Source organism: Triturus cristatus, chromosome 8 (genome assembly GCF_964204655.1).
Source record: "Triturus cristatus chromosome 8, aTriCri1.1, whole genome shotgun sequence".
Lineage (NCBI taxonomy): Eukaryota > Metazoa > Chordata > Amphibia > Caudata > Salamandridae > Triturus > Triturus cristatus.
In genome coordinates, this window is record NC_140591.1 from 1,685,394,140 (window position 1) to 1,685,420,849 (window position 26,710).

The window sequence follows — 26,710 nt, forward strand, 5'->3', positions numbered from 1 at the left end:
CCAGTGCTACATTGGCTATCTGTCTAGCGGGGGGTGCTGTCGGGGTGATGTGTGGGGCCATGGGGCATTCAGGGTCGTTGGCGTAATGCCCGGGCTTCTGACAATGGAAACAAGTGATGGTCACCCGGTGCCCCCGTCTCACGGGTGGGCCGGATACAGCTGGTGGGGGTGCCGGGAAAGGCAGAGGTTGGGTTTTCGGGGGACTGGACTGGGACTCTCTCTGCCCTCCCTGGTTCCCCCCCCCCCTCTCTGACGGGGTGGTCCCTGACTGGCTCGGGGGTACTCTCCTACGGGGCCCCAGGAAACCCGGGTGTTGGTCCAGCGATCCGCCTCGACAGCCAGCTTCCTCGGATCCGTGAGCTTGCTGTCGAGCAGATGCTGGTGTAGTTCCACAAAGCAGTTCGCAGCCAGGTGTTCCCACAACATGAGGTCGGTTAGTTCTTCTAGGGTGGTTACCTTGCTGCCCTTGATCCACCCATCGAATGCACGGCTGAAGAAGTTTACATACTCCACCCAGGTGGTGCCCGGGATCTTCCTGCAGTCCCGGAACCGCTGGCGGTACATCTCCGGGGTGAGGCCGTACCTTGTGAGGAGGGCCTCTTTCATGTGGTTGTAGGAGGTCTGCATGGAGGTTGGTAGGTCGAGCAAGGTGTCTCTCCCTTCGCTCAGAAATCGTCCCCACAACCCGGCCCCCCAATCCTTCTGCGGGACCCGATGGGAGGTCATGGCGACCTCGTATGCCCTGAACCACTGTTGGATGTCATCGTTTTTGTAATATTCTTTGACCACATCCTTGGGAATGTGGACCTTCTGCTCCGCCGGGGAGGCCGCCTCTCGGTTTCCCGGGGGCCGCGCTTCTTCGCTTTTTGCTTTTAGCTCGATTTCCTTCAAGCTGCGTTCGTGCTCCAGTTGAAGTCTCCTTCCTTCGTGTTCCCGTTGGAGTTTCTTCTCTTCTAGTTCTCCTTGTACTCGCATCTGTTCCACTGCTAGCTTTTTCTCGGCTAATTTCAACTCGCCCTCGATTTTAAGTTTGGCCAATTCGAGTTCGTGATGGCGACTTTTCTCTCTGTCTGCGAGTTCCTCCGGGGAGAGGCCCCCGTCTGGTACGAAGCTTCGCACCTGGTTGCTGCTGCGTTCTCCTTGGGAGGCTCCAGCTTTGTCGTGGAGCTCCACCGCTCCTTCTGGGCGGGGGGCTCCAGAATCCACCCAAGCTTTCAGTGCCTTCTGCATATCTTCTTTGGTGTTGAGACCAGTGGTAGCGATTTTTAGTTCTTTGCAGAATTGCTTCAGTTCTCTGTGCGTGTACTCTTCCAGTTGTTCCGCCTGGAACACGGTACTGGTGTCGTTTTCTGTGAGACTCATGGCGTTTCCTTCTGCCATCTTTGTCGGTAGTGCGTCAGCCGTTCACGGTACGATCTCTAGATTATGGGCCCGAATCCCGTCGCTTGCCACCAATGTTAGAAGGCGACCTCAGAGGAGCCCGGAGGGGGCCCTGACTATCCTGTGACCAACCCTCGAGGTATCGTAGCCGGGCACTGGCGGTAGACTCCTCAGGGGAGGAATCTCGTATCTAGGATCGTACACTCGGCACCACATGACAAAGAGACACCACACCGTGAGTTCTTAGGAACAAATCTTTATCAAATCGGAGTCGTAGGATCTTTATGATCAGCAAGGCAAATATATACAAGTAGAGCACGGGCTCATAGAGTCTCGGGGGTAGGAGGTAGCGGGACAGTCTTTGGGGATATGGATCAAATGCAGGGGCGTACCCGGCGCACAGCTCACAATCCTCGAGCTGGGGGATACGTTTGTCGTCGTCGGGGTCCGGCGGGACCAGGAGAGTCTGTGGGAGCCGCGAGTCACTCAGCAGGGCTCAAGCACAAGTTCGGAGGTCTTACGATCTTTCGGGGAGCTGCGAGTCACTCAGCAGGGCTCAAGCACAAGTTCGGAGGTCTTACGATCTTCATGGAGCCGCGAGTCACTCAGCAGGGCTCAAGCACAAGTTCGGAGGTCTTACAATCTTCAGGGAGCCGCGAGTCACTCAGCAGGGCTCAAGCACAAGTTCGGAGGTCTTACGATCTTCAGGGAGCCGCGAGTCACTCAGCAGGGCTCAGGTGTTTCCAAAGGCGAATCTCCCGATAGTCCCAGAGCACTCCTTGTTATAGGTCGACTCCTCTTTGATGTCCGGAGTCTGTGCAGGCAGGGGTCTTGTCACCTGGGGGTCGATTGTCGGGGTTTCCTGCCATTGTCTTTTGATCCTTTCAGGGCCGGGTCGAGAGGAGTCCCAGACACCCAGCAGGCGTGGAGCCAGCCCTCGGGGAGGCCGGAGGGCCGATCAAAACCCACCTTCCCAGGGGAGCTCAGAGGTGCGATGGAAACTGCTCCTCCCTCTCTTATCCCAATGGGAGCGCGATGTCCTCCCGCCGGAGTGGCGCCTCTAGGCCAGGGTCGCACTGGGGCCGGGCGGCCATCATGGTGCATGAAGTGGGCACGCGGGCCCGGTGTGGCCGAAAGGAGGAAAGCCACGGACGGGGAAGTCCGGGTCATGTGTGTGTGTGTGTCCTGGTGGGAAGGATCGGCTAGGCCGTGTGCTTGGGGGTTGCATGAGGTGCATGGGTCAGGATATGTGGTGTGGGGACAGGGATGGCCATGCCACGAGGCCGGGTCTAACAATGGTATACATTGACATCTCATTCACTGATTTTAACCATCCACATTCTAGTTGAATTTTTTAACTACATAATTTTCCTTTTATGTCATGACAGTCACATTATTCAATTAGGTGAATGTTGCTGTAGTGTCTCCTATTCTTTCTCTAGCTATTTGCATACTACCTAATTTGAGGAATGCATTTTTACAGCAGGCAACCCCCATTAATAGGACACCACATGACAGTAGTACAAAACTTAAAACTGGAAGTAATGATGTGAATAGCTTGGACATCCATAAAGAAATCCAAGAAAAAATACTATGAAACCAGCGTTGCTCAGGGGCACCTCCCTCCTTCTTTATGTCAGCTTGTAGACAATGCAGTGCTTGGATGGCAAGAGCGAGAGTTCTGCTTTCAAGATCATTTCCAGGAGTAAAAGTGCAATAAGAAGCACCGAGCTTGGCATACACCCGCCCTCCATTGCAGTCATCAAGTCAAAAACATATCGATGTTTCGCCACCATAAGGTGGATGGCTCTCAATTCTTCCTCGATAGCATTTAGCTAGAGCTCAGTGTCTTTGATCATAATCTTCAGCATTTCCCACCAGGTTATTTGTAACCAACAAGCTTTTCGCCTTTGTTTCCAAAGTGATGACGGATATTGATCCCCCCCCGCATTTACTTGAGTTTCAGAAAACATTCTAAATTCTTGTGGAATGTCTTTGTACAGAACCCAGCCAAAATAATCAACAGTTTGTCTTCTTCAAGCCTGATTCAACAGAGCTATTTTCTTCTGTAGCGGATGTTAAGACAACTCAGAAAGATTTTCACCGGAGATCACCAGTGTTTGGGGCATGTATGGCGACAAGGAAGCATAGGTCCCTCCATCAAGGGACAAGCTGGGTGTAGGTAAGCTCGCCGCACTGCCAATACATGTTCATCAGTGCGGAGGTGCTCCATTGCAGGTCCGGTATAAGCAGTATTACTTCACAGTGTTCATTAGAACCAAGCTGTATTGTTCCTTTGCCTCAGAAACACAAAGATTACAGTGTAAGCTCCCGTACAATTAGGGAATGCCTTTTTCCATCCAACCATGTGTACCTATTAATCTCGGTATCCCAGATTTCCTGGCGTGGAGTGTCTATGCTGGCGTTTGACCGCCTCCCATGGGACTCATTTCCCCAGTCGAGGTAAGCGGCGCTGCATTGGAATTCCATATCCAGGGTACCCCTGTCATTAGAGAAGGTGGCAGCAAAGATGTTAAGGGCCTCTCTGGGAGCACAGATGGAGGTGGTAGTGGACGTATTTGTACACTAGTGCGATGAACTTACTACTTCCAAAAACCTCTTTTCTATGAAGTCCCGGGACCAAACAGTGTCCTCCCTTATAGTGCCCCTCTTCCTCATCATGTGTAGTTCTTTTTGGATGTCGCTAGGTTTGTTAAACAAAGACAGTGCCGAGGGGTTGGTCTCATATTGAGTGGTGTTTGCTACTGCTCTACTGGGTTCAACTCAATTGGGTTGAATATTGGGCCTAATTCTACATCGGTACAGGTGGATAAGACATTTTGCTTTCTCTGGGGCTATCTCTTAGGATATGTAAAGCCTATCTGCGCCTATGACGGGAGGTTTGAGTGAATATATGTAGTACGACCTGTTCGTGGATGGAGAGCCCACGGCAGTCATGTGGTAATACCAGGTATGGCGCGGCTACATCGGGTTTTCTTCAACATAGCGCTCTGATCTTTTGACCTGCATGTAGGTGTAGTTCGATCGTGGATCTCCCTCTCTGTTCCAGATGGAGTCTTCCATGATGGACATGTCCTCTGGTTCAAAGGATCCCTCCTCCAGCCGAGGTATATTCCACTGGCCCTTCCTTTCTGTCCAGCAAGCCAGTATATGGTAAAATGGTTGCACGAAGGCTTTGCCTTCCTCTCTGGATACTATCTCTCTAGGGGTCAATTTGCCTGATCAACGCATTCGGTGGAGCGGTAAACATCCTCGTAATTGCTCTTCTTGTGCGTACGTAAGGGTGCCATTCTGCCCCTCCTCTTGGTCAGCGCCTCTCCTATGTAGATGGCAGTGTAGAGTGTGGGTTTCCACTATGGGCCTCTCTTCTGACTCTTCTCCCAGCTCAACCTCAAGGGGAGCCGATCGCCCTGCTTTGGCTTTCTCCAGGGAGGGTGTGTTGTTCTCTTTTCCCGCTGGGCTTCCTAGGTGAGAGCTCTTTCTCTTTCTAACCTTTGCTCGCGCCTGCCTCATAACTCCCACCTGGGCTGCATTCTTCACTCAGTGCTGTGTGCTGGTCTTCTGGGTAGCGTTTTGACCTCAACGCAAGCTCCTTCCCTAATGCTTCCTACGCAGCCTGAGAATACCCTGGGGGGGCATACCCACCGGCTCCTCTCTCAGTGTCGGACCTCAGATGGCTGGGACCCCTATCTTGCCCTCCACTGGTGATATCCTTCTCTAGAACTGCTATGAACCTCCCTCTGATTCTAGGGCATTCATAGGGGCGGTTGGGAGCATATACTCCTCGACCTGCTGGGGTAATGGGCTGTGACCAATGGGAGGGGGGTTAAACTTCAGGGGAGCCTGACACTGGATTGGGAGGGGGCCGGCTACGCCTGGCTGGTTGGTCTCGTTGTCTATCTACCCTGGCTTTGGTGGCTTGCTGCCTGGTGGGGTGCCACCGGCCCCCTCGTCTGGTAGATGTTTTTCCCAATCCAGGTGTGGTTGGAGTGGCTTATAAAACAAGCAATTGCAATGCAATAGGTCTCGCATTTGCGAGAGTTAGAGCTCTTGGTGTTGAAATTACAATATTTTTTACCTTTTGTTTTCTTCCATGGAGTGATGATGTTTGCATAGCGCTATTCCTATGACCTTGCGGCACTGGAGAACCAGAAAATGGGAAATAGGTTATGATGGAGGGGAGAAAAGAGTAATATGCAGCCTGAAAATAAAATTAGTTAGCCATGCAGCACATTAGCCTGGGAAGTAAAACATCTACTGTTCTTTAATATGGAGGGAAAGTAAGAACCAAAAAAGCCTTCCCCATTGATATTGCCAAACACCTTGGCATGTAATGTATTTTGAAGACGACTTAGTGGTATCTGAGCATCCCAAAAAACAAATTGTGTGTTTGCCAATATGACAGAAGTAGCAATTAGTTATTTATAGGCAAGTATGCACCCATGGGGTATTCACAATGGGCACACCGAGGGCACCATAAGGAGACACAAATGAACCCTTCATATGTAGGTGTCCCCACTGCGCACCCGTAGACAATAGCACTTCCTGAGCACCCTTAGACGAGAGCACCACATGGGCACCCCCAGAGCACCCTCAGATGTGGCCTTGGGAGTGTACTCATTGGAAACGCCGGTTGTGGCCCTTCGCCAGGGGTGCTACCTGCTTTGGAGAAGGGGCAGCCTGCTGCTGGGGTAAAGGGTCGCAGTAAAGTCCTCTAGAAATGCCTGCGGACAGCTTCTCCATAGCAGTTTCCCTGTGGCCCCCTCTGCCTCCATTATTTTAGCATCGCCCGCCCGCTCTCCTGCGCCCTTGCTCTTGCAGCGCCTGAACAGTTCCACAGGAAAAGTTTCCCGCAGCACTTTACAGGAAGCCGCGCCTGTTTGCGGCCGCTCTGTGTTTATTTTATATTTTATGTATATGCGGGGCCTCCCTTTCCTGAGGGATGCAGCTCTCAGGCACAGAAAGACACTGAACAAAAAGAAACAGACAGGCGGAAACAAACAATCAACAGAAAAAAGGACAATTTGTCCCAAATATATTAGCCCCCTACTTGCGCCTACCCCTTGAGGAGGGGAGATACTCTGTGTGATACACAGAGCCGAGTGAGCCCAATAATCTGCCAATATCAGCTCAGGGACAAAAAATAGCAATGAGTTGTGCAAAGTAAAAGGAACAGCCTGACCACTATCGGCCCTCTATGGTCAGACTACACCTTTTTCCCTGAGGTTCGGATTTTTCCCTAACATACAAATTACACCCTATTTCCCACCGAGGGTTTGTGTGTGCCTCTGTTGTACCGCCCGGTGGTCCAAGCTAAAAAATCCAACTCTTCATTTCTTTCAGACACTGTCATTGTAAAGACAGTCCCTAAGAAAACTCTTTTAACTAAGAAATAAGATCAGGGTGGTGGCCCTATATAACACACCAAGGGCCTACAGCACCAGTTGTGTCACGCTCACAATTCAAGAAAAGTAAATAAGTGGCCCTATATAACACAGCAAGGACCAGGGGTTTACAAGTTTTGTAACACTCAATGGTTCACGCAAAAAATGAGTGGCCCTATATAACACAGCAAGGGCCTGGGGTGTAAAAGTTGTGTCGCGCTCACTGGTTCAAGCGGAAAAAACGGCAGACTACCTTCACCTCCGCTAGCGTGCTGACTGGGGAACAGTGACCTATGTGGTTTTCCTAGTTTGCCACACGCCACCTGCCGGAACTAAGGATCCGATGTAGTCTCTTCCCTTTGTGACAGCGGCCTCCGGACAGACCTCCACCCATGGATTCAGCAGAGCTTTACATCAATTACGGCTTTTGCTCTCCAGGTCTTATTGCGCAGATGTGAATTCGTTCTGGCAGGGGTCCTTGTCCTTCAGCAACAGTTGGGCTCGATAAACCAATTTCTCCTATCTGTCTCGCCAAAATGCTGCTTGGGTATGAATTTACTTTGAAAAAATTAAAAGACAAGAGACGTTTGGAAAAACAGGAACACGTTGGTTTAATTAAACACAGCAGATGGGATAACATCAACAGAGTAGCATCTTTATTCTCCATGTACAGAAATTTTGACCAACTAAATATACAGTTTGTGAGGTATAATAAAGCAATTTCAAATTTTTAGATAGCATCTGGGTCCAGGAATGGACATAACTTTTATGTACAAACATCTGAAAACAGGGACACAGACGGCTCTCGCCCTGGGAAGAGCTAGTGTGGGTGTGCTAGTGTGTATGTGTCCAGATGTCCAGCATGAGGAGCACGTGATCACTATGTGTGGTGTGCGTTCTATGTCATGATTGCCTGAGTGGTCCTAATTACATGTGGTATCTAACTTTGTGTTATTTTGGAAACTTGGGGCCCGATTCACAGAACTAACTTAAGACAAAATCCAAAACTTACTACCATTTTGGTATTCACAGAAGGCACTTACTCATTTTGGTATTCACAGAAGGCACTTACTCATTTTGGTATTCACAGAAGGCACTTACTCATTTCGGTATTCACAGAAGGCACTTACTCATTTTGTATTCACAGAAGGCACTTACTCATTTCGGTATTCACAGAAGTTAGGAGTCCTAACTTTAGGACTCCTAAATGCCTTCTGTGAATACCGAAAGCCTTAAAATTAGGATTTTTCTCAGTTTAGGAGTAGTAAAGTTAGGACTCCTAAGAGTTTTCCCTATTTATTTATTTGTGTGTTTTGTAAAGCGCACAGCTGCCCCAACGGGGCGTCCCGGCGCTGGTAAAACTTGGAGACAGTGAGGGTAGGAAAAAAGAGGATAACCTTATGAGGAAAAAAGGTGGGTCTTTAGAGACCTTCGGAATGCCACTTCAGTTTGACATGCGCGTAGAGTAATCGGAAGCTTGTTCCAGCACTGAGTGGCACAGACCTCGAAGGTTTTCCCTCCAGTACGAGAACGTTTGAATCTTGGGGTTTCCAGGAGAAGAAGGGAGTTAGAACGTAATGTCCTGGCCTTGACGTACGGCTTCAGAGTGCTTTTCAAGTGGGCTGAGCCATTACCCTTGGAAGCACGAAAGGCCAGCGTCATGGCCTTGAATACACATCTCTTGGCTATCGGTAGCCAATGTAGTTTTCGGAGGAGGGGAGAGATGTGTTGTCTGGCTGGGATTCTCTCGACCAGCCGGGCGGCAGCATTTTGGACAGTCTGTAATTTGTGGCAAAGGCCTGCTGTGATACCAAGATATAGTGCGTTGGCGTAATCAAGGTGAGATGTTATAAGTGCATGTACCACAGTCTTACGGCAGCCTGCCGGCAGATAGTTGATAAGCCGGTTAATCGTCTTGATCTTTGCGAAACAGGATGCTGCTACTGTTTGGACCTGAGCGTTAAAACTAAGCTGATTGTCCCAGCGCACTCCCAAGTTTCTCACCGAGTCTTTGGGCGTGGGGGCTTGGCTCAGGTCAGCTGGCCACCACAGATTGGAATCCAAAGGGGATGGTGAGTTAAAAAACAGGATCTCTGTCTTTCCAGCATTGAGTCGGAGGGAGTTAGAGTCCATCCAACTAGAGATGTCTCTGAGACAGGATTTCAGCGGATCAAAGGCAAAAGCGGAGGGTGTCTCAAAGGTAAAAAGTAACTGAATATCATCAGCATAGGAGGTGGATTTAATCCCAGTTCGCGCAATCAATTTAGCTAGGGGGGTAAAATAGACATTAAACAAAAGCGGGCTCAGGGATGAGCCCTGGGGGACTCCCCATTTGAGTGGTCTAGCTGAGGAGGAGTAAGGAGAGGTATATACCTGCTGTGTGCGGTCACATAGGTAAGAAGCGAGCCACTTAAGAACCGTTCCGCCAATGCCTAGGTCTCCCAGTCTTCTCAGCAGGATCTTATGAGAGACGGTGTCAAATGCCGCTGAAAGATCTAGAAGCACTAACACCGCCCTCGACCCCCGGTCCAGCGACCATCTCACCGAGTCAGCCATTTCAACAAGGGCTGACTCCGTGCTGTGGCCCGACCGAAAGCCGTGCTGAGAGTCATGTAGGAGCCCATTGGTTTCGATGTAATTCGCCAGCTGGGAATGTACCAGTTTTTCTAGGATCTTAGCTGGGGCAGGCAGAAGAGAAATCGGCCTGTAGTTACTGGGGTTGTCCGGGTCCAAATTTGTTTTTTTCAAAATGGGAATCAGGGAGGCATGTTTCCATTTGGCGGGAAAGCAGCCCATTCTTAGGGATTCGTTCCAGATATGGTTCAAGTAGGGATTGAGCAGGGGGGCCAATTTCTTGTATTGTTTGGCTGGCCAAGGGTCATTGGGCGAGCCAGACTTACATTTGAGTAGTTCTGCCATAGAGTCGGCTTCGGAGATGACTGAAAAGTCAATCAGCGAGGGGGACTGGGGCATGTGAGAAGTGGATTCCTCTTTCGAGTCTTCACTGGTGGAAATTGGGAAAGTGGAATAGATGGTCTCTATTTTTTCCTCAAAGAATTGTGAAAGTTTATCGCACAAAGACTGGGAGGCAGGCTGAATCCGAGTCAGCGCGTTGGGGTCCGTAAAGGACCTAACTATGCTGAAGATCTCCCTGGCACCGTTATTAGCGTGTTTAATTCTGGAAGCCAGGTAGTCCCTTTTGTGCTCCACGATCATTCTGCGGTATTCTTTGAGGGCTGTCTTATAGATGGTTTTACTATCCAGGGAATAGTTCTGCCTCCATAAGCGTTCGAAAGATTTGCACGCGGCCTTTTTCTGACGAAGCTCGTTGGAGTACCATGGTGCAGAAGGTGTAGCCCTGTAGGTTTTAATAGATTTAAGTGGAGCCAGAGCCTCTAGGGCTTGACTAATCCAGGCATCTAGATGGTCAATACCAGAGTCTGGATCAGACGACGGGATAGGTTGGGAATTTTTTAAGTATTCCTGGAGCGTTTCAGAGGTGATACAACTCCAGTTTCTACCTGATGCTTTAGGGGGGATAGAGGGTCTAGTGGAACAAAAATTATCTATCTCAAAAGGGATGAGGAAATGATCCGACCAAACGACCGGGATGGGGGAGGCTGCCCGAATACTTGGAAGGTTGGAACAGATCATGTCTAGTGTATGTCCCGCTTTGTGCGTGGGTAAGGCTATTATTTGCACTAGATTACAGGCCGCCAGCGTAGAGATAACATTTTGGCTGTGCAAGCAGGAATCCTCATTTGCGTGGAGATTGGCTAGATGTGCGTTTGTCTTCGGGCTGAGTGTAACCCCACCTGTGACCTATCAATCGGTAAGCCTGGGTGTGGGTCGCAGGCCAGACCACGTATCTCTGACTCAGGGTTTATGGTGAGGTCATCTTGGGTGAATTCGATAGCATTGATATTAGCTTGTTGTTGCATGTGCATAGAATATAGCGGTCATTGATATCATATTTACCGACATTCTCATTATTATGCGCACAGTTTTCATAGCGTACATGGACGTTGCTTTTAATAGTTTTGACATTGTTTATGGCGTACATCGACATTGCATTTACTAGTATTGTCACTGTTGGGCCTGTACATTTCATGGTGTACATTGGCATCGCATTCACCAATATTAACAAATTCATAGTAAAATTTTCATGATGTGCAATAGATAAGTGCATCACAATAGGTGTAAAGCACTAGCAGTCACAGTGAAATATTAATGATGTGTAATGGATAAGTGTATCATGATGCATAACAAGAAGAAGGCACTAGAAGGCATAATAAAATATTAATGATGTGTAATAGATATTAATGATATTTGACGGCGTGAAAGCAGGCATAAGGCACTTGCAGGCGTTGTGAAATATTAATGATATGGGTGGTCTGGTATCACACCAAGTGCACAGCACCATCATGAATATTTAACTGAATCACAATAGGCATTAGGCACTGACAGTCACAGTATAATATTAACGATATGTAGGAGTATCATAGCAGGTACAAGGAACTAGTAGCCACAGTGGAATGCTAATGAGATGCAGAAGTATCATAGTAGGTACAAGGAACTAGCAGCCACAGTGAAATATTTATGATATGTAGAAGTATCATAGCAGGTACAAGGAACTAGCAGCCACAGTGGAATGCTAATGAGATGCAGAAGTATCATAGCAGCTCCAGGGAACTAGCAGCCACAGTGGAATGCTAATGAGATGCAGAAGTATCATAGCATCTCCAGGGAACTAGCAGCCATAAGGAAATGCTAATGGTATGTAGAAGTGTCAAAGTGTCAAAATAGATAATTTCCACAATATGTGCAAGGCACAAGCAGCCATACTACAAAAGTAATCAAATGTGCAGTATAATAAAAGGTATTCATGATATTAAACTGTGTCACAAGAGGTATAAGATACTGACAGTCACAGTAAAGCCTTCACGATATGTAGGAGTATCATAGCAGGTACAAGGAACTAGCAGCCACAGTGGAATGCTAATGAGATGCAGAAGTATCATAGCAGCTCCAGGGAACTAGCAGCCACAGTGGAATGCTAATGAGATGCAGAAGTATCATAGCAGGTACAAGGAACTAGCAGCCACAGTGGAATGCTAATGAGATGCAGAAGTATCATAGCAGGTACAAGGAACTAGCAACCACAGTGGAAGGCTAATGAGATGCAGAAGTATCATAGCAGCTCCAGGGAACTAGCAGCCACAGGGAAATGCTAATGGTATGTAGAAGTGTCAAAGTGTCAAAATAGATAATTTCCACAATATGTGCAAGGCACGAGCAGCCATACGGCAAAAGTAATCAAATGTGCAGTATAATAAAAGGTATTCATGATATTAAACTGTGTCACAAGAGGTATAAGATACTGACAGTCACAGTAAAGCATTCACGATATGTAGAAGTATCACAATAGATCACAATACACGCAAGGCACGCGCATTCAGAGCAAACCTTACTTGTATCACAGTATGTACCAGGCACGAACTCTCATAGCAGAGCGATAATGATATGTCACTGTTCACTATTAATATTAATGATATGCCATAGATAAATATTCATTATATGTTCATAGCAAAATATAATAAATATATAATGAATCATTGTAAAATATCAATGGTATGTCATACATAATTATTACATGTATGTTCATAGTACAATATTAATGATGTGTCAGAGATAAATATTAAAGGCATGTTCAAAAGCACAATAGGATACAGCGCACGGGCAGGATATCAGGGTATGCAGCCGAGGAACACATTTGTGGCATTCTGAGGATGATTATTGTTAATTCTGTTTGTTATTTATATGTTTTCAGGATCAAGAAACCATTGAAATGACCCTCAGAGAGTCTTACGAAGCCTTAACAAAAGGAGTTGACACTTTGGACCTTACAGGAACTGCCATTCCCTCTGAACTACTCCTGATCGGGGATAAGGCCTTCCCTGTCCTTGTGAGCAGCTCTGGCCAAGTCCTCATCGCAGCTTCTCACTACGGGAAGGGCCGGATTGTGGCCATCACTCATGAGGCCTACTTCTATAGCCCAAAGTTCTCACAGTTCCTCCTCAATGCTGTCCACTGGCTGAAGCCCTCCGCAGATGCTCTGGTTGGTGTCCAGTCTACCTTTGCCTCCATGGGGAAGACCTTCTCTGATCATGGCATCAAAGTGCAGTCCACTGGGGGGTTTCTGGAATCCTTGGGCGTGTATTGCATGGACGCCTATAATGCCAGTCAGAAGAATGAGCTTATTGCATTTGTGAAGAAAGGAGGTGGACTCCTCATCGCAGGTCAAGCCTGGAATTGGTCCGCCCAACACGGCACAGAAAAGGTCTGCTTTGAATTTCCTGGAAATGAAGTGGTCAATGTGTCTGGCATCTATTTCACATCCAACACTGGAGGGACAGGAGCTTTCTCAATCTCCAAAGAAATCCCAATTTGTCCATTGCTTGTCGGGTGAGTGAAAGCAAGACCTTCTACTTAAAATGTGGGGATTGACAATGGTATAAACCACTCAATCAAAAAAGCATTTTTTAGTCCATGTAATATGTAATAAGGATAAGGAACTTTACCTTTAATACAAAGTAAGTCAATATTGACCCGCTGTGCAGACTGACAAATCTTATCACCCTCTCGATTATAATGATGTCCATAATGTATGATGTGAGGCTGAGGTTTAAAGAGCAAGCGATAGAGGTGAGGAGGTGGCAGTGCAGAGGTGTCAATTAGTAGACATTCAAGAACTGGGAGGGGGGTTTGGGGTTCGAGAAGTCATCTAGCTGAAATGGGTCCAAGAAGGTCCCTTTGTTGGCCAAGGTTTGAGGTTGGTCACTGACCCCTGAGGCATCTACTTGTGGCAAGTGAGGACACAGTAAATGCAGAGGGTGTATGGGATTACAGGAATCTAATAGCCATGTGTTGTCCACTAGTCATCACAGACACAGAGGGCTAGAATTCAATGGAGTTTTAGAGTAAATCTTCATTTTGAGACCTAAAACCTAAGACGTGATTGCTCTATTCATCCTATTTCTGGATTTTGTTGATATTATTTCAAAGCTTTTGCGCATGGCCACTTCTATGTGAAAATAAAATCCTACGTATGGTGCCATGAGGGCAGTGCCAGTGCCTTCCACTGTCTTTTGTCTGGAGTGGTGCAGTCAGCAGCAATCCCATGTCACCTAGCCCAATCTGAAAACAGTCCCACCACTGCTTGCTTATCTGCACTGCAGAAACTGGGTTGGTTCAGTGTGTAGACGGGGAGGTTTTCAAGTGGTTGTGTGGGTTGTTTGAATTACCTACAAGGTCTAACGAGAGAGAGCTGAGAGAGACACATACACCAGTGAATGTGTGAAAACTCATCCTATAGCTATGCCCGGCTCCTGCATCAGCACCATCAAGGCATTCCAACTAGGTCCTGTTTCACCCATTCCAAGCACCCACAGACGTCGTCTAAATGGATATTGACCCTGTCTGCAGCATAAGAGGTTTTTTGAGTATCACCCTTGTAGAGGCATTCCAAATGAACAAAGCCAATGTTACATTACTATTGGCAATGCTGCACTGAAGTGATCACAGCTGGTAATCCTTTATACGGAGCCACTAACGCAAACCTGTCTGGTGTGCACAGCACTAATAATGTTAGTTGTTCAGGATGCTTTTTCTTGAACATAAGTAGCTCTTGTTAGTGAAAAGGTTGGAGACCCTGTCCTAGATGAACCTCGTAAATTCTTATATCTTCTGATGGTGAGGGAAGCTCTGTATTCCTGCAGGCATCACCCGATAAATCTAGATAATTGCCTGAGTTATCTGTAAAATTTTAAATCAGCAATGTTTGAAGTTAATATTCACCTGTTGGTCTCTAGTGAGCACATGGTCCGCCGAGCTACGTCCAGAAGAAGCCGCTGAACCATACAGCCCTGGATGCTTCCCGGGATGACCCTCACCCAACATTCCCCAAGAGTAGGATTTCAAGCACCAGCCAAGCTTAATAATGTCCCTCATCAGATGAAGCTCTTTGTCTCATCCATTGCTCTAGTTTCACATCCCACTTCAATAAATATTCCTAACTCCGGACCACCAGGCCCCTGCCCTGGTGTATATATTTTGGGGGCTTGCCCCCAGTGACAACATCTTAAGGTAGGGATGAAAAATGTACCTGTCATGGATTTTAATGGGACACTACACACAATCTTCAGATTTGAAATGTGCTTTACATTTTGTGATTATTTTTATTAACAGCATAATTTGAAAATCAGTACCAAAGCGTTCACTGCATTGAGACTGGCCCAGAAATATTGGACAAAACTGCACATATTTTTATTGAGGACTGGGCTTTTCACTCAACTGGAATCCTGGGAAATGTAAGCCAAATGATACCCTCTGAAAGTGAATAATGCGGCTGTGATGAGACTATGTCTTTAAATACATCTAAGGGGGCTCCCAAATCAATTTTCAAATCCCATGCTGCATTACAAATGAAATGTGTGCAAAAAGCTAACATTTTAAAACAAACTTTCTCCTATCTCAGCCCCAGATTATGTAATGCTTTTTCAGGGTCAGATGGCCTAGTGCACTAAATCCTCCACTCCAGCGGTCTATATGTGACTCCAAAGTCATATATTTAAATCCTATAGATCCAGTGTTCCTTTCATCCTTCATAGATTGATAAAATAATGTAGTTTACCTGGGAAACATTAAAAAGCTATTTTATATAAATAGCATAAAAACACCGCCTCTTGGGGGAATGTGTGTCCTACGGATGCACCTGTTATGTTATCTATTCCAGAATCTAATATCGACACCCTACCTTCTGTCTTTCAGAAGACCCCTAAATCACATCTACACATCTGATATAATTATGTCCATTCAACTGTGCCAAATAACACAGAAAATTACAAATAATGGTCCAATTCCATGTAGAGATGTCAGTGATTGAACTTTTATTCCAAAATCACGTAGCAGCCGACGCGCGTTTCGCCCGCAGGGCTTTTTCAAGGCTGCAAAGATTACATAAAACAATCAGCAACATTTCCCTAGTTAGTGTTCAAATGTAATGTAAAAATCACCTATAACTTTATTCACTTATTTACAAAAATAATATCACTTTAAAGGCACCCGTGTCAACAACCTTCACCATAGAAAGACAACATAGACAAAATATACAGAAAAGTGGGGTTATTAATAAAATACCTCCTCTGAATTGGATTTAGAACTACACCGAAAATTGTGGCATAAATTAATCACCCAATCGCCAAAAGGTTTTTTTTCTCCATTGAGTTTAGTGCACTAACCCTAAGATGGAGTTATATCAAATGCACTTCCAACAGTAATTTTAAAGGGTGAGAAAATCAAATCTCACCTCCAAAGTCAATTTCTCTTTCATGTACATAACATCTCTTGCAAAGAAAAAACTTTCTTCTTTGTAATCCTGTCTCTTGAATTCTGCAAAGGAATCCGCATACATGTATAAGAATAGAGAATAAACCAAAGTTCCCCAACGGAAACCAACAAGAGAACGCAAGTCCAGAACCAATGAATCAACATATATTATATATTGAGTAACAAATCTTACCCAATATGAATTATCTACTGCGTAATAACAGATCCAACCACCATCAGTCTAGGCTTTTAAGTTCCAAATTGTTTCAAATGTAAAGATCATCACGCCTGGGACCATATTACGTACTCACTGTAAAGAATAAAAACAAAGCACTAATCTATAAATATATCGAATGGAACATATTAGTTACCAATCAAGTATTACTTTAGAAACAGCCACCCTCTCTATGCCAGAAAATACACCATGAAGTGTACGTGTATTCCGTAATTAGAAAAACTGCAAACTTGTTTACTGGCCCCCTTACAACACAAGCCAGCATTCTATCCAAAAGTAGAGGGAAATTTGTTTTTCAGAATTTGTTTATGACGCACTGAATCGAGAGACATTATCCTATTACCGCGCGTCTATCAAAAGGTCGTGCACCATGTATGAATCCACTCGTAATTAACCACAATAAAAATAACAATAAAAATCAGTCAAAAAGAACCAGTCCGGTTGCTTGGCGGCCCTCTCTTCCACCCCAAACTATTTCTCTACTGAGGAGGGAAGTCATCCCGAAACCCGAGCCATGTCTCGGGCGATATTTTAAAACCCGGGACATGTATCGGGTCTAGAGATTATCAACAAGTACTTACTTGCACCCACTGGGGTGAGCCACTTAAGAACTTCATGCACCAGCTTCCCATGGGGCGACCCGGAGGAGGAGCTAGCGGTGTGCGCTCCATTGCGGTTGTTTATAAAAAAGAACCAGTCCAGTAACATCCAATCTGTAAAATAACACTCACCTGCTTTCCTGCATTCCAACAGCTTAACCCCCTATTTTTAAGGCGTTCGCGTCTTTTCATCCCGAGTGGCATAGAATGGAGTGGTATAGAGTGTAACAGCTTTGAGTGGAGTGGCGTAGAGTTGAATAGTGTAAAGTGGAATGACGTAGAGTTGAATTGCATCGAGTGAAGAGGCATAGAGTGGAGTGGCGTATAGTAGACTGGGGTAGAGTGAAGTGGCATAGAGTGGAGTGAGGTAGAGTAGAGTGACATAGAGGTGAGTGTCGTAGAGTGGGGTGTTGTAGAGTAGAATAGCACAGTATGGAGAGGTGTAGAGTAGAGTTACGCAAAGTGGAATAGTGTAGAGTGGAATGGCATAGATTATAGTAGCATAGAGTGAAATTGCATTGCGTGGAGAGGCGTAGAGTGGAGTGGTGTAGAGTAGACTGGCATAGAGTGGGGTGGTGTAGAGTGAAGTGGGGTACAGTGAAGTGGCAAAGAGTGGAGTGAAGTAAAGTGGAGTGGCATAGAGTTGAGTGGCATAAAGTGGCATGGTTTAGAGTGAAACAGCTCTGAGTGGAGTGGAGTGGAGTAAAGTTGAGTCGTGTAAAGTTGAATGGCGTAGAGTGGAGTGGCTTACAATGGAATGGCATGGAGTGGAGTGATGTAGAGTAGAATATTTCCTTGATTGAAGCTCCAGCTCAAATTCTGGGTAGAGTTTTGTACAGTAGAGTAGCAGAGTGGGCTAACGAAAATAATGTATTAAACGTTTGTCAGTACGGTTTCAGAAGTGGCGTTGGGACTGTTGAGCAGTGAGTTAAGTTAAGCCTGATTATTAAAGAGTGTACTGTGGCCAAACAGTCATTAGTGTATCTTGCCTTCATGGACCTGTCGATGGCATTTGACTGTGTCAACCGGGCAAAACTGTGGCATCTGCTTATTAAATTAAAGATGGACCCATATCTACGGATTTCTCTTCAGTCAGGCACTAAGGCACGGGTGAGGTTTGGGGGCAAGGGGGAAGTTTCTTGTGAGTTTAGTATTGAATGTGGGGTCCTCTAGGGGTGCATATTAGCTCCATTATGTTTCATATTTTACATAACTGAGCTCAGTATATAACTTACATGGGGCACTCCTGATGCAACGCTAGTCTGCGGTACCCCCCTTCTTGTGTTACTCTATGCGGATGACGCAGTTTTCATCGTCCATACTTCCAAAGCTGTGCATCTTTTAAAACATTCCTTTGTTAATTTTTTGGGCAAATCCTAATCTGTCAACTAATTTTATTAATTCTAACAACTGAACTGAAGGGTACTAATTTACACAAATATTTCAACTAACACTTGTACTTTTTGTTATTTAGGAATTAACTTCAGCTCTTTGGGCTCATGGTCCTGTCATATTGCACAGTATAGAGCAGGGTTTTCAAGAGCAATGGGGTCATTACGCAGCTTGCTGTCACCCATGGGGGGAGCTTTGAACACTTATTGCACATATACTCTGCACAGTGCATTCCCGTCGCGACTTATGGAGCGGGTGTTCGAGTGTTTGGGACCCGGGCCATCCCACAACCCTCCAGAGGGAGGAGGTTATCGTCAGCCCCTGTATCTACATCCCATTTTACAAGCCACAGCATACTGGACATAGATTATTTGAGCGACCATATTCACAGTCGTCCGTCCATCGTATCGCTGTTGATCTGGAGCTCGGAGATGCCAAACTAACAAACAATGCAATGAATGACTCCCTGGCTTGTGATAAGGGCCTCTCCATCCCTTGGTTGGCCTATATTAAAAACCCCTGGAAGGAAGACGCCTAGCCAATTCGTGTTTGGATAGAGCGCCACAGACTGTAGCTTGCAGGAAGCAAGTGAAGCTTGCATGAATGGAGAAAGCCGCAACAGACCGAGTGTGGGCGGGAAGTAAGAAAACTAGTGTCAGGGAATCCTTGTATTTAAATCCAGGGGAGGCCCCCTGGGGATATGTGTGGAACACAGAAAGGAATCGTGCATGTTTCCCACAGGATGTCAGCATGAGATTTATCTGAGGATATGTCCCTGTAACAATAAGTCCAAACAAACTATGATACACTTTCTTTTTTTCTGTGGTTTTTCTGTGTTATAAACAAAATATTTCTTATGCCTTTTATGAGATCTAGAAAGATGCGACCCTGTACACAGGCGCACCGTGCATTACGTACCTTGACTGAGGAGGAATTCTGTTGTTGTGGAGCTATGTTCCTTCAAGCCGCAGTATCCCCCAGGAAAATGATTTTAGAGGACTGATCCTACTAACTACTGATCGCTTATGTTTTGTAAAGTTAATTTACTGATATGTCATATATTTATTTCTACCTTATGTATTTTGGTGCTTTAGCCTAGCTGCACAGTCGTATGTATAAATTGTATGCTTTTATATGGCTATTTCATAGCCGAATAAAGTTGATTTAGGAAAAAAAAAATAGTATTGAGGGAGTGGCGTAGAGTGGGGTGGCATAGAGTGATGCAGAGTGAAATGTCGTAAAGTAAAATAGACTGACATAGAGTGAAGTAGCATAAAGTAGAGTGGCGTAGGGTGGAGTGGCATAGATAGAACAGCATAGAGTGCATTGGCAAAGAGAGGAGTATCATAGAGTCAAGTGACAAAGTGTGGAGTGTCATAGAAGAAGTGTGGCCCAGTGGCCAGAGCGGCTGACTCCATAGCGCGGGGTTTATGGTTTGTTCCCCAGTGCCAGTGGCAGCTCAGCTCAGCATCATGTGACTCTTGGAAATCAGCAATAGCTCACTTAATGTCCCTGGTGGGCCCTGCACCATGAAACCCTTAAGGGGGTGCTATGTTTGCACTTTACACATTGGAATGAATATTTATAGAGTGGAGTGACATGGAGCGGAGTGGCATAGAGTGAAATAGCTTACAGTGGAGTGGCGTAGAGTGGAGAGGCATAGAGTAGAATAGTACAGAGTGGAGTGGTGTAGCGTGGCATGGCATAGAGGGGAGTGGAGTGGCATAAAGTGGAATAGCTCGAGTGAAGTGGCATAGAGTGGTATAGAGTGGAGAGACATAGATTGGAGTGGGGTGGCTTAGAATGGAGTTTCAAAGAGTCGAGTGGCGTAGAGTGGAGTGGTCTGTAGTGGAGTGGCATAGAGTGAAATAGCTTACAGTGGAGTGGCGTAGAGTGGAGAGGCATAGAGTAGAATAGTACAGAGTGGAGTGGAATAGGTTGGCATAAAGTGGAATAGCTTACAGTGGAGTGGCATAAAATGAAATGGCATAGATTGGAATAGTACAGAGTGGAGTGGTGTAGCGTGGCATGGCATAGAGGGGAGTGGAGTGGCCTAAAGTGGAATAGCTCGAGTGAAGTGGCATAGAGTGGTATAGAGTGGAGTGACATAGATTAGAGTGGGGTGGCCTAGAATGGAGTTTCAAAGAGTCGAGTGGCGTAGAATGGAGTGGTCTATAGTGGAGTGGCATAGAGTGTAATAGCTTGGAGTGGGGTAGAGTGTAGTGACCTTTCGTACTGTAGAGTAAAATGGTGTGGAGAGCCATAGATTGGAGTGGCGTAGAGTGAAGTGGTATACCATAGAGTGTAGTGGCATATCGGAGGGTGGAACACCATGTCACAGAGTGGAGTGGTGCAGCCTGGACTGGAGTTGACTGATTTGGTGAGGAGTGTCATATAGTAAAGTGGCACCATACAGGTCACTCTACCACAGTTTACACTTGCGGCTTATATGATTCTCCTTTTGGCTAATTGTGCTAAAGACTCATTTTAAAGATTTAACTGTCTGATCGCACTTTTCAGTTTTCTGCTCTGAGGCACTCTGATCACTTTGATGGCACAGCAACACTTTACCTAATTATTACACAAAGCAGGAAAACTAAAAATCACTACCAAATAGAGGTTTAGCTCCCTGCTCTGCCACAGTGTGTGCCAATTATACAGAGGAAATTAAACCAAACTAAATTAAGACTTTAGAGGATGACTACGCCCACAATTCTTTGCGGCTGGCGGGCTAGTCCGCAGAATCTTGACTAGTTCCCTAGGCAGCTTGAAGTGTATTTAAGAAGCATCCCAGCAGAGACGCATTGCCGGCGTGCCACGTCCGTGCCTGGACACCGGCAGTCACCAGGAAGTCTGCCTCTTGCACATTAATGGTAAGAAGATATCTCTCATATCATATACAGGTGCTGACCTTAACAAAATAAGGAGACAATCTCCCAGCCTGCAATGCATTGGGGAGACTCTTGGAACAGGATGTTCCCCACATGTGTAAACATTGTAATTTTGTTTGTCTTCCTTTCACCTCCCAGGAAAGGTGCAATCTCTCCAATAACAATAACGTTGGTCAGGGACCCTACAAAAAAGACAGTGCTGCTCTGCTAAAAACCCTTGTGCCTCCTATCTCACAGACATGCTCTCTATCTGAAGGTTCTTCTATCCCTAAACATGCCTGGGAACTTTGGAATCTTCTGGATTCAAAAATACCAGATATATACCTAACTACAGACACATGGCTCCATCCTGCAGCACCTCAGTATCTATATTGCAGTTCCCTCTACAGTCTGATTAGACTTGACAGACAGTCTAAAACAGGTGGGGGTGTGGCCTTTGCCTTTTGAAATATGGCAAAAATCAAGCTCTTAGAATCATGTAGGACCAATTAGGTAGAGATGACTATTAATAAATTAGAGACATTTTAAAATATACCATCGAGGGGTACATTAGTCTATCAGCCGCCACGCATAAAAAGAGAGTTTAGTACCAAGTTGATAGAATGTCTGGCACCCCATATTTTAGCATCAGAGAATTTTGTACTGGTTGTCGATTTCAACCATCATGTAGAGATGGGCTCTGACCCAGATACTATACATTTGTTCTCGGATTTGGAATCTTTAGCTCTTTATCAAAAAGAGGCAGGCCCTACTCTTATAGCAGATCATATGTTGGATCTTGCATTCACTAACTCACCCCGTTTACAAGTAGATCTCACCATTTCACAAGTCCGGACAGACCAGTCTACAATCAGCTTACACTTTTTAACTCAGAAACCCGGGGACCATAAGGTGAGAGCCGCAAGACTGACTAGACCATGGAGAAAGGTAGAAAATTCTTTGTTTATCCTCTCTTTTCCCCACCTTCTTCAGCGGGTTCATGGAGTTATACATTTGACCCTATATGACATTGAGGGAGCTTTCACTCAGACTTTAAATATCATTGCTTCCGTCAAACTTAGCAAATTAAATCTAAGAAATTAACTTCACCCTACCACACAGAGTCCTTTAAAAGGTAAAAATAGTTTGTAGAAAGCTAGAAAGCAAGTGGAGGACTACAAAATCTCCTTGGAACAATATTATCCACAAAACTGCGGTAGGAAATTACCACAAAAATGTTGACGAATTAAGAAAGACCCATATAGTTGACTGGATCAATACTGCTGGAAACCCATCAACATAAATTTATAAGATTTTGAAGGAATTTACCAGCCCCTCGATCTGTGCCTCGTTAATACCAGCTTCTCAGGCTCTTAGTGATGATCTTGTACATCAATTTGAAGAAAGAATTTCCAAGATTTATCAAACCTTTTTAAACAATTCAGAACTAAAAGGGTTGAATCCTTCTAACTTTTTTGCTCACTGCTCGGCCCACGCTTCTGGAAACCTTTAATCCTGTTACTCCTCAACAAGTGTTGGTCTTGATAAACAGGATATAATCTGGATCACCAGATGATCCTACCCTGCCTTACATCATGGCCACCGTGGTACCACCCCTCCTCTCCTCTATAACTGAACTATTTAACCCCTCCTTGAGCACAGAATTCTTCCCAGTAAAATTGAAAATAGCTCATGTCAGATCGATCCTAAGAAAAACAACAGCTGATCCACTAGAGTTGGCAAACTATTTCTACGCTTTCAAGGAAAAGTTGTGGAGCCCGTAGTCACAGATCTGGGTTGAATGAATCATTGTTCTTCTGCTAACTAAGCCACCACAGGTTGGATCCAGTCTTCCCTGGAACGAAAACAAGCACCCTGGGACCGAGTTCAGGTAACATCCCTCATCAGCCAGGCTAGCCTGAATCAAGTGGCAAAGTGAGCAAGGGACCCACATCTGGGCATGCCCAGTCTACTAAGGGTGAACATAGCAAACACAATAGGATGATGGACGGAGTGCTGAAATGTTTCAGACACTCATCCCAAGTCACAGGTCTCGGTTGAATCCATCATCGTTATTTAGCTCACCATGCCACCCCAGTTTGGACCCAGCCATATGCAAGTCAGTCTTGACACTGTGCCTCATGGGAACAGTCCAGCCCGAACTCTCAGGTCAGGTCCTCCCTGGACCTGAAACAAGCATTCTTGGACTGGTTTCAGGGTATCACCCCTCATCAGCCAGGAAAGCTTGATTCCAGTAGCAAAGTGAGCAAGGGACCCACATCTGGACATACCCTGGCCACTTAGGGTGAACAAAGCAAACATCATTTTAATTGAATTTAAAAGATTATAAAGCACATGGCTCACCCCTGAAGGGGTATCTCTGAACTACAGCAGCACAAGAACAGGGCCAGCACACAGGTAAACAGCAACAAGTTTGGTTTTCAAGTGTTTCCTGAAGATCAAAAGATCATCACAACTTCGAAGTGTGAGGGGCAATTGATTCCATAGCCGTGGGACCATTAAAGAAAAGGCTTTGCCTCCTGTACAAGATTTCTTAAAATGAGGAATAGTGAGGAGACATTTCTTACCAGAGCGTAAGACCCTGCCCGGCTGGTAGGAAATAATTTTCTCAGCTAAGTAACTGGGTCCTTTGCCGTTTAAGGCTTTATGAACAATGCAGCAAATTTTGAATGTAATCCTCTGGCGAATGGACAGCCAGTGTAGTTGTTGCAAGAGGGAGAGGGAGGCCATTCTAGGAGGCATATGAGTAACAAGCCATCTCACTGTATTCTATGTTACCTTCAGTCTATTCAATAATGATTCATTTGCAGCACCCAAAAGAGTGTTGCAATAGTCCAGGTGACTTTTGACCAGTGCCTGTACCAAGGTTTTACGTACAGCTAGTGGAAGGAGGGGGAAAATTCTGTGCAAAAGATGCATCATATGAACACAGGTCCCACTGGTAGCCCCAACTTGGTCCTGCATGGACAGGGTATAATCTAAATACACACCTACGTTTTTAACCACAGTCTTGGGGCTGGGGGAAGTGCCCAAATATGCCGACCACCAATCTGCGGACTAAAGTGTATTGGGATTACCAAAGAACATAATCTCAGTCTTTCCAGCATTCAGCTGGAGGTAGTTATCCATTCATCATCCATGAAGAAATAGCTTTCATGCCCTCTCAGAAATGAGATTTTGTGGTTGAGGACCTTTTATTAAAAGATAAGAGCAGTTGGGTATCATCCACATAAGATAATAGGATGATGGACGGAGTGCTGGAACTTTTGAGACACTCACCCCCAGACATAGATCTATATTGAATCCATCATCAGCGTTGCAGTTCCTCCCATGAGGAACAGGGTCAAGACTGATTTGCATATATATGGGTCCAAACTGGGCTGGCATAGTGAGCAAAAGAACAATGGATTCAACCCGGATCTCTTGACTGGGAGTGAATGGTTGAAAAATGTCAGCACTATGTCCATCATCTTGTTGTGTTTGCGACCTTAGTCAATTGATAACTTATATCTTTTCTAGAAACCCACTTTCTTTTAGATCCTTCTCATTCAGTTGTCTAGGTATCTTATTGTACAGAAACAAAACACTAATGGAGGCTCTAAATTCAGTCAGACTTACCCTGGACAGAGGCAACTCAGCTATGCTGGTTCCACTAGACCTGTCTGCTACTTTCAACACCATCCCCCATGCAACCCTAATTCAAAGGCCAGGTGTGGTCTTCGACAAGAGGGTGCCACAGGGATCATCTTTGAGTCCTACCTTTTTTAATATATATATGTACGCCCTGTACAAATTGATAAGATCATGCGGCTTTTATGTCATTTAGTATGCAGATGACACTCAACTTGTCATCACTCTGTGGCCCAACCCAGAATCCAGCAAACTAAGATTCAGGGAATGCATGTACAAGCGTGCTTCCTGGATGTCAGCTAACTACCTCCAACTGAACTCCAATAAGATGGGGATTCTGCTTGTTGGGAAAGAGCATTTGTTTAGTCTAGTAGGTGGTGGCCTATGGAACCGGGGCCAATTCCTATCCCAAAAAAAGGTATTTAAAAATCTGGGCATCTTGATCAATGAGAACCTGTCAATGAAAGAACATGTGAGTTCAATCTCCGGATCATGCTTTGGCCAGTTGCGTACGCTTAGGGAATCCTTTCAATGGCTACCTCTGCAGGCAAGGAAATCACTCACCCAGGCACTTATTGTTAGTCGCCTGGATTATCTAAATGGCCTTATGGATGCAATGAATGAGGACTTTTTTCCAAGCTCCAGCTTGTACGGAACATGGCTTCCCACCTGGTCTACAATCTACCATCTTGATCTTCTTCTGAACCCACGCTAAGATCCTTCCACTGGATTCCCATAAAAAAGCATGCCCTCTTTTAAGTTTTTCTGTTGGGTCCACCAGGTCCTACATGGAAGTGGCCCATATAATCTGCAAAGGAAGCTGCAACCCTACATTCCAACCAGTGTCATAGAATGAAGTGGCATGTGGTAAAGTGGATTGGCGTGTATTATAGTGGAGTGGTGTATCATAGAGTGGAGTGACATGCTGTATAGTGGAGTGGTGTATCATAAAGTGGAGTGGCATGCAGTGTCATAGAGGGCACTATCATAGTGTGGAGTGGTGTGTCATAGAGTGGAGTGACATGCTGTATAGTGGAGTGGTGTATCATAGAGTGGAGTGACATGCTGTATAGTGGAGTGGTGTATCATAGAGTGGAGTGACATGCTGTATAGTGGAGTGGTGTATCATAGAGTGGAGTGGCATGCAGTGTCATAGAGGGCACTATCATAGTGTGGAGTGGTGTGTCATAGAGTGGAGTGGCATGCTGTATAGTGGAGTGGTGTATCATAGAGTGGAGTGGCATGCAGTGTTATATAGGGCACTATCATAGTGTGGAGTGGCGTGTCGTAGAGTGGAGTGACATGTCCTAGAGTGGAGTGGCATGTGGTAGAGTGGGTGGAGTGGCACGTTGTCGCATAGAGTATATTTTTAACATTGCCGGAAAAAGGCTGAATGGATGTAGGTGACATTTTGCAACTATAAAGATTATAGGGAGGAAAGTATACTATTTGATAGGAGATGCAATCTGGTTAAGTTGTTTTAAAGTTGTAAGGCACAAAATTTAGTGATATATTAGGGCCACTGTATTATAAGTGCAGTTGAAGGAATGACGCAGTTTAGGCAAGTTTGTGATGGTAGAGAATAATAATTGTGTTATTTATATATTTTAAAACACAATTTACAAAGTACTGCACTCGTACTTAGAAAGCACTGCAGTAGATAGAGAAAGAAAAAAAGGTAGTATAGTACATGTGTACTCACAAACCTTCTGTCGGGGCCAAAATTACAGTGTGGTTTGTGGCTGAGGGCTGCACCGGTAGGGGTGGGGTCAGTGGGGGGCGGGGCTAGAG

The 26,710-nt window shown here is 45.6% G+C and overlaps 1 protein-coding gene across 1 annotated transcript in view; it reads left to right on the plus strand.

The window, feature by feature from the left end:
* The first annotated feature begins 12,633 nt into the window (after positions 1-12,633).
* Positions 12,634-26,710, plus strand: part of LOC146808604 (TRPM8 channel-associated factor homolog) — a 126,509-nt gene continuing 112,432 nt past the window's right edge. The window contains 1 exon segment of the mRNA XM_085623624.1: positions 12,634-13,250. Within this exon segment, the coding sequence (XP_085479750.1) occupies positions 12,634-13,250 (617 nt within the window).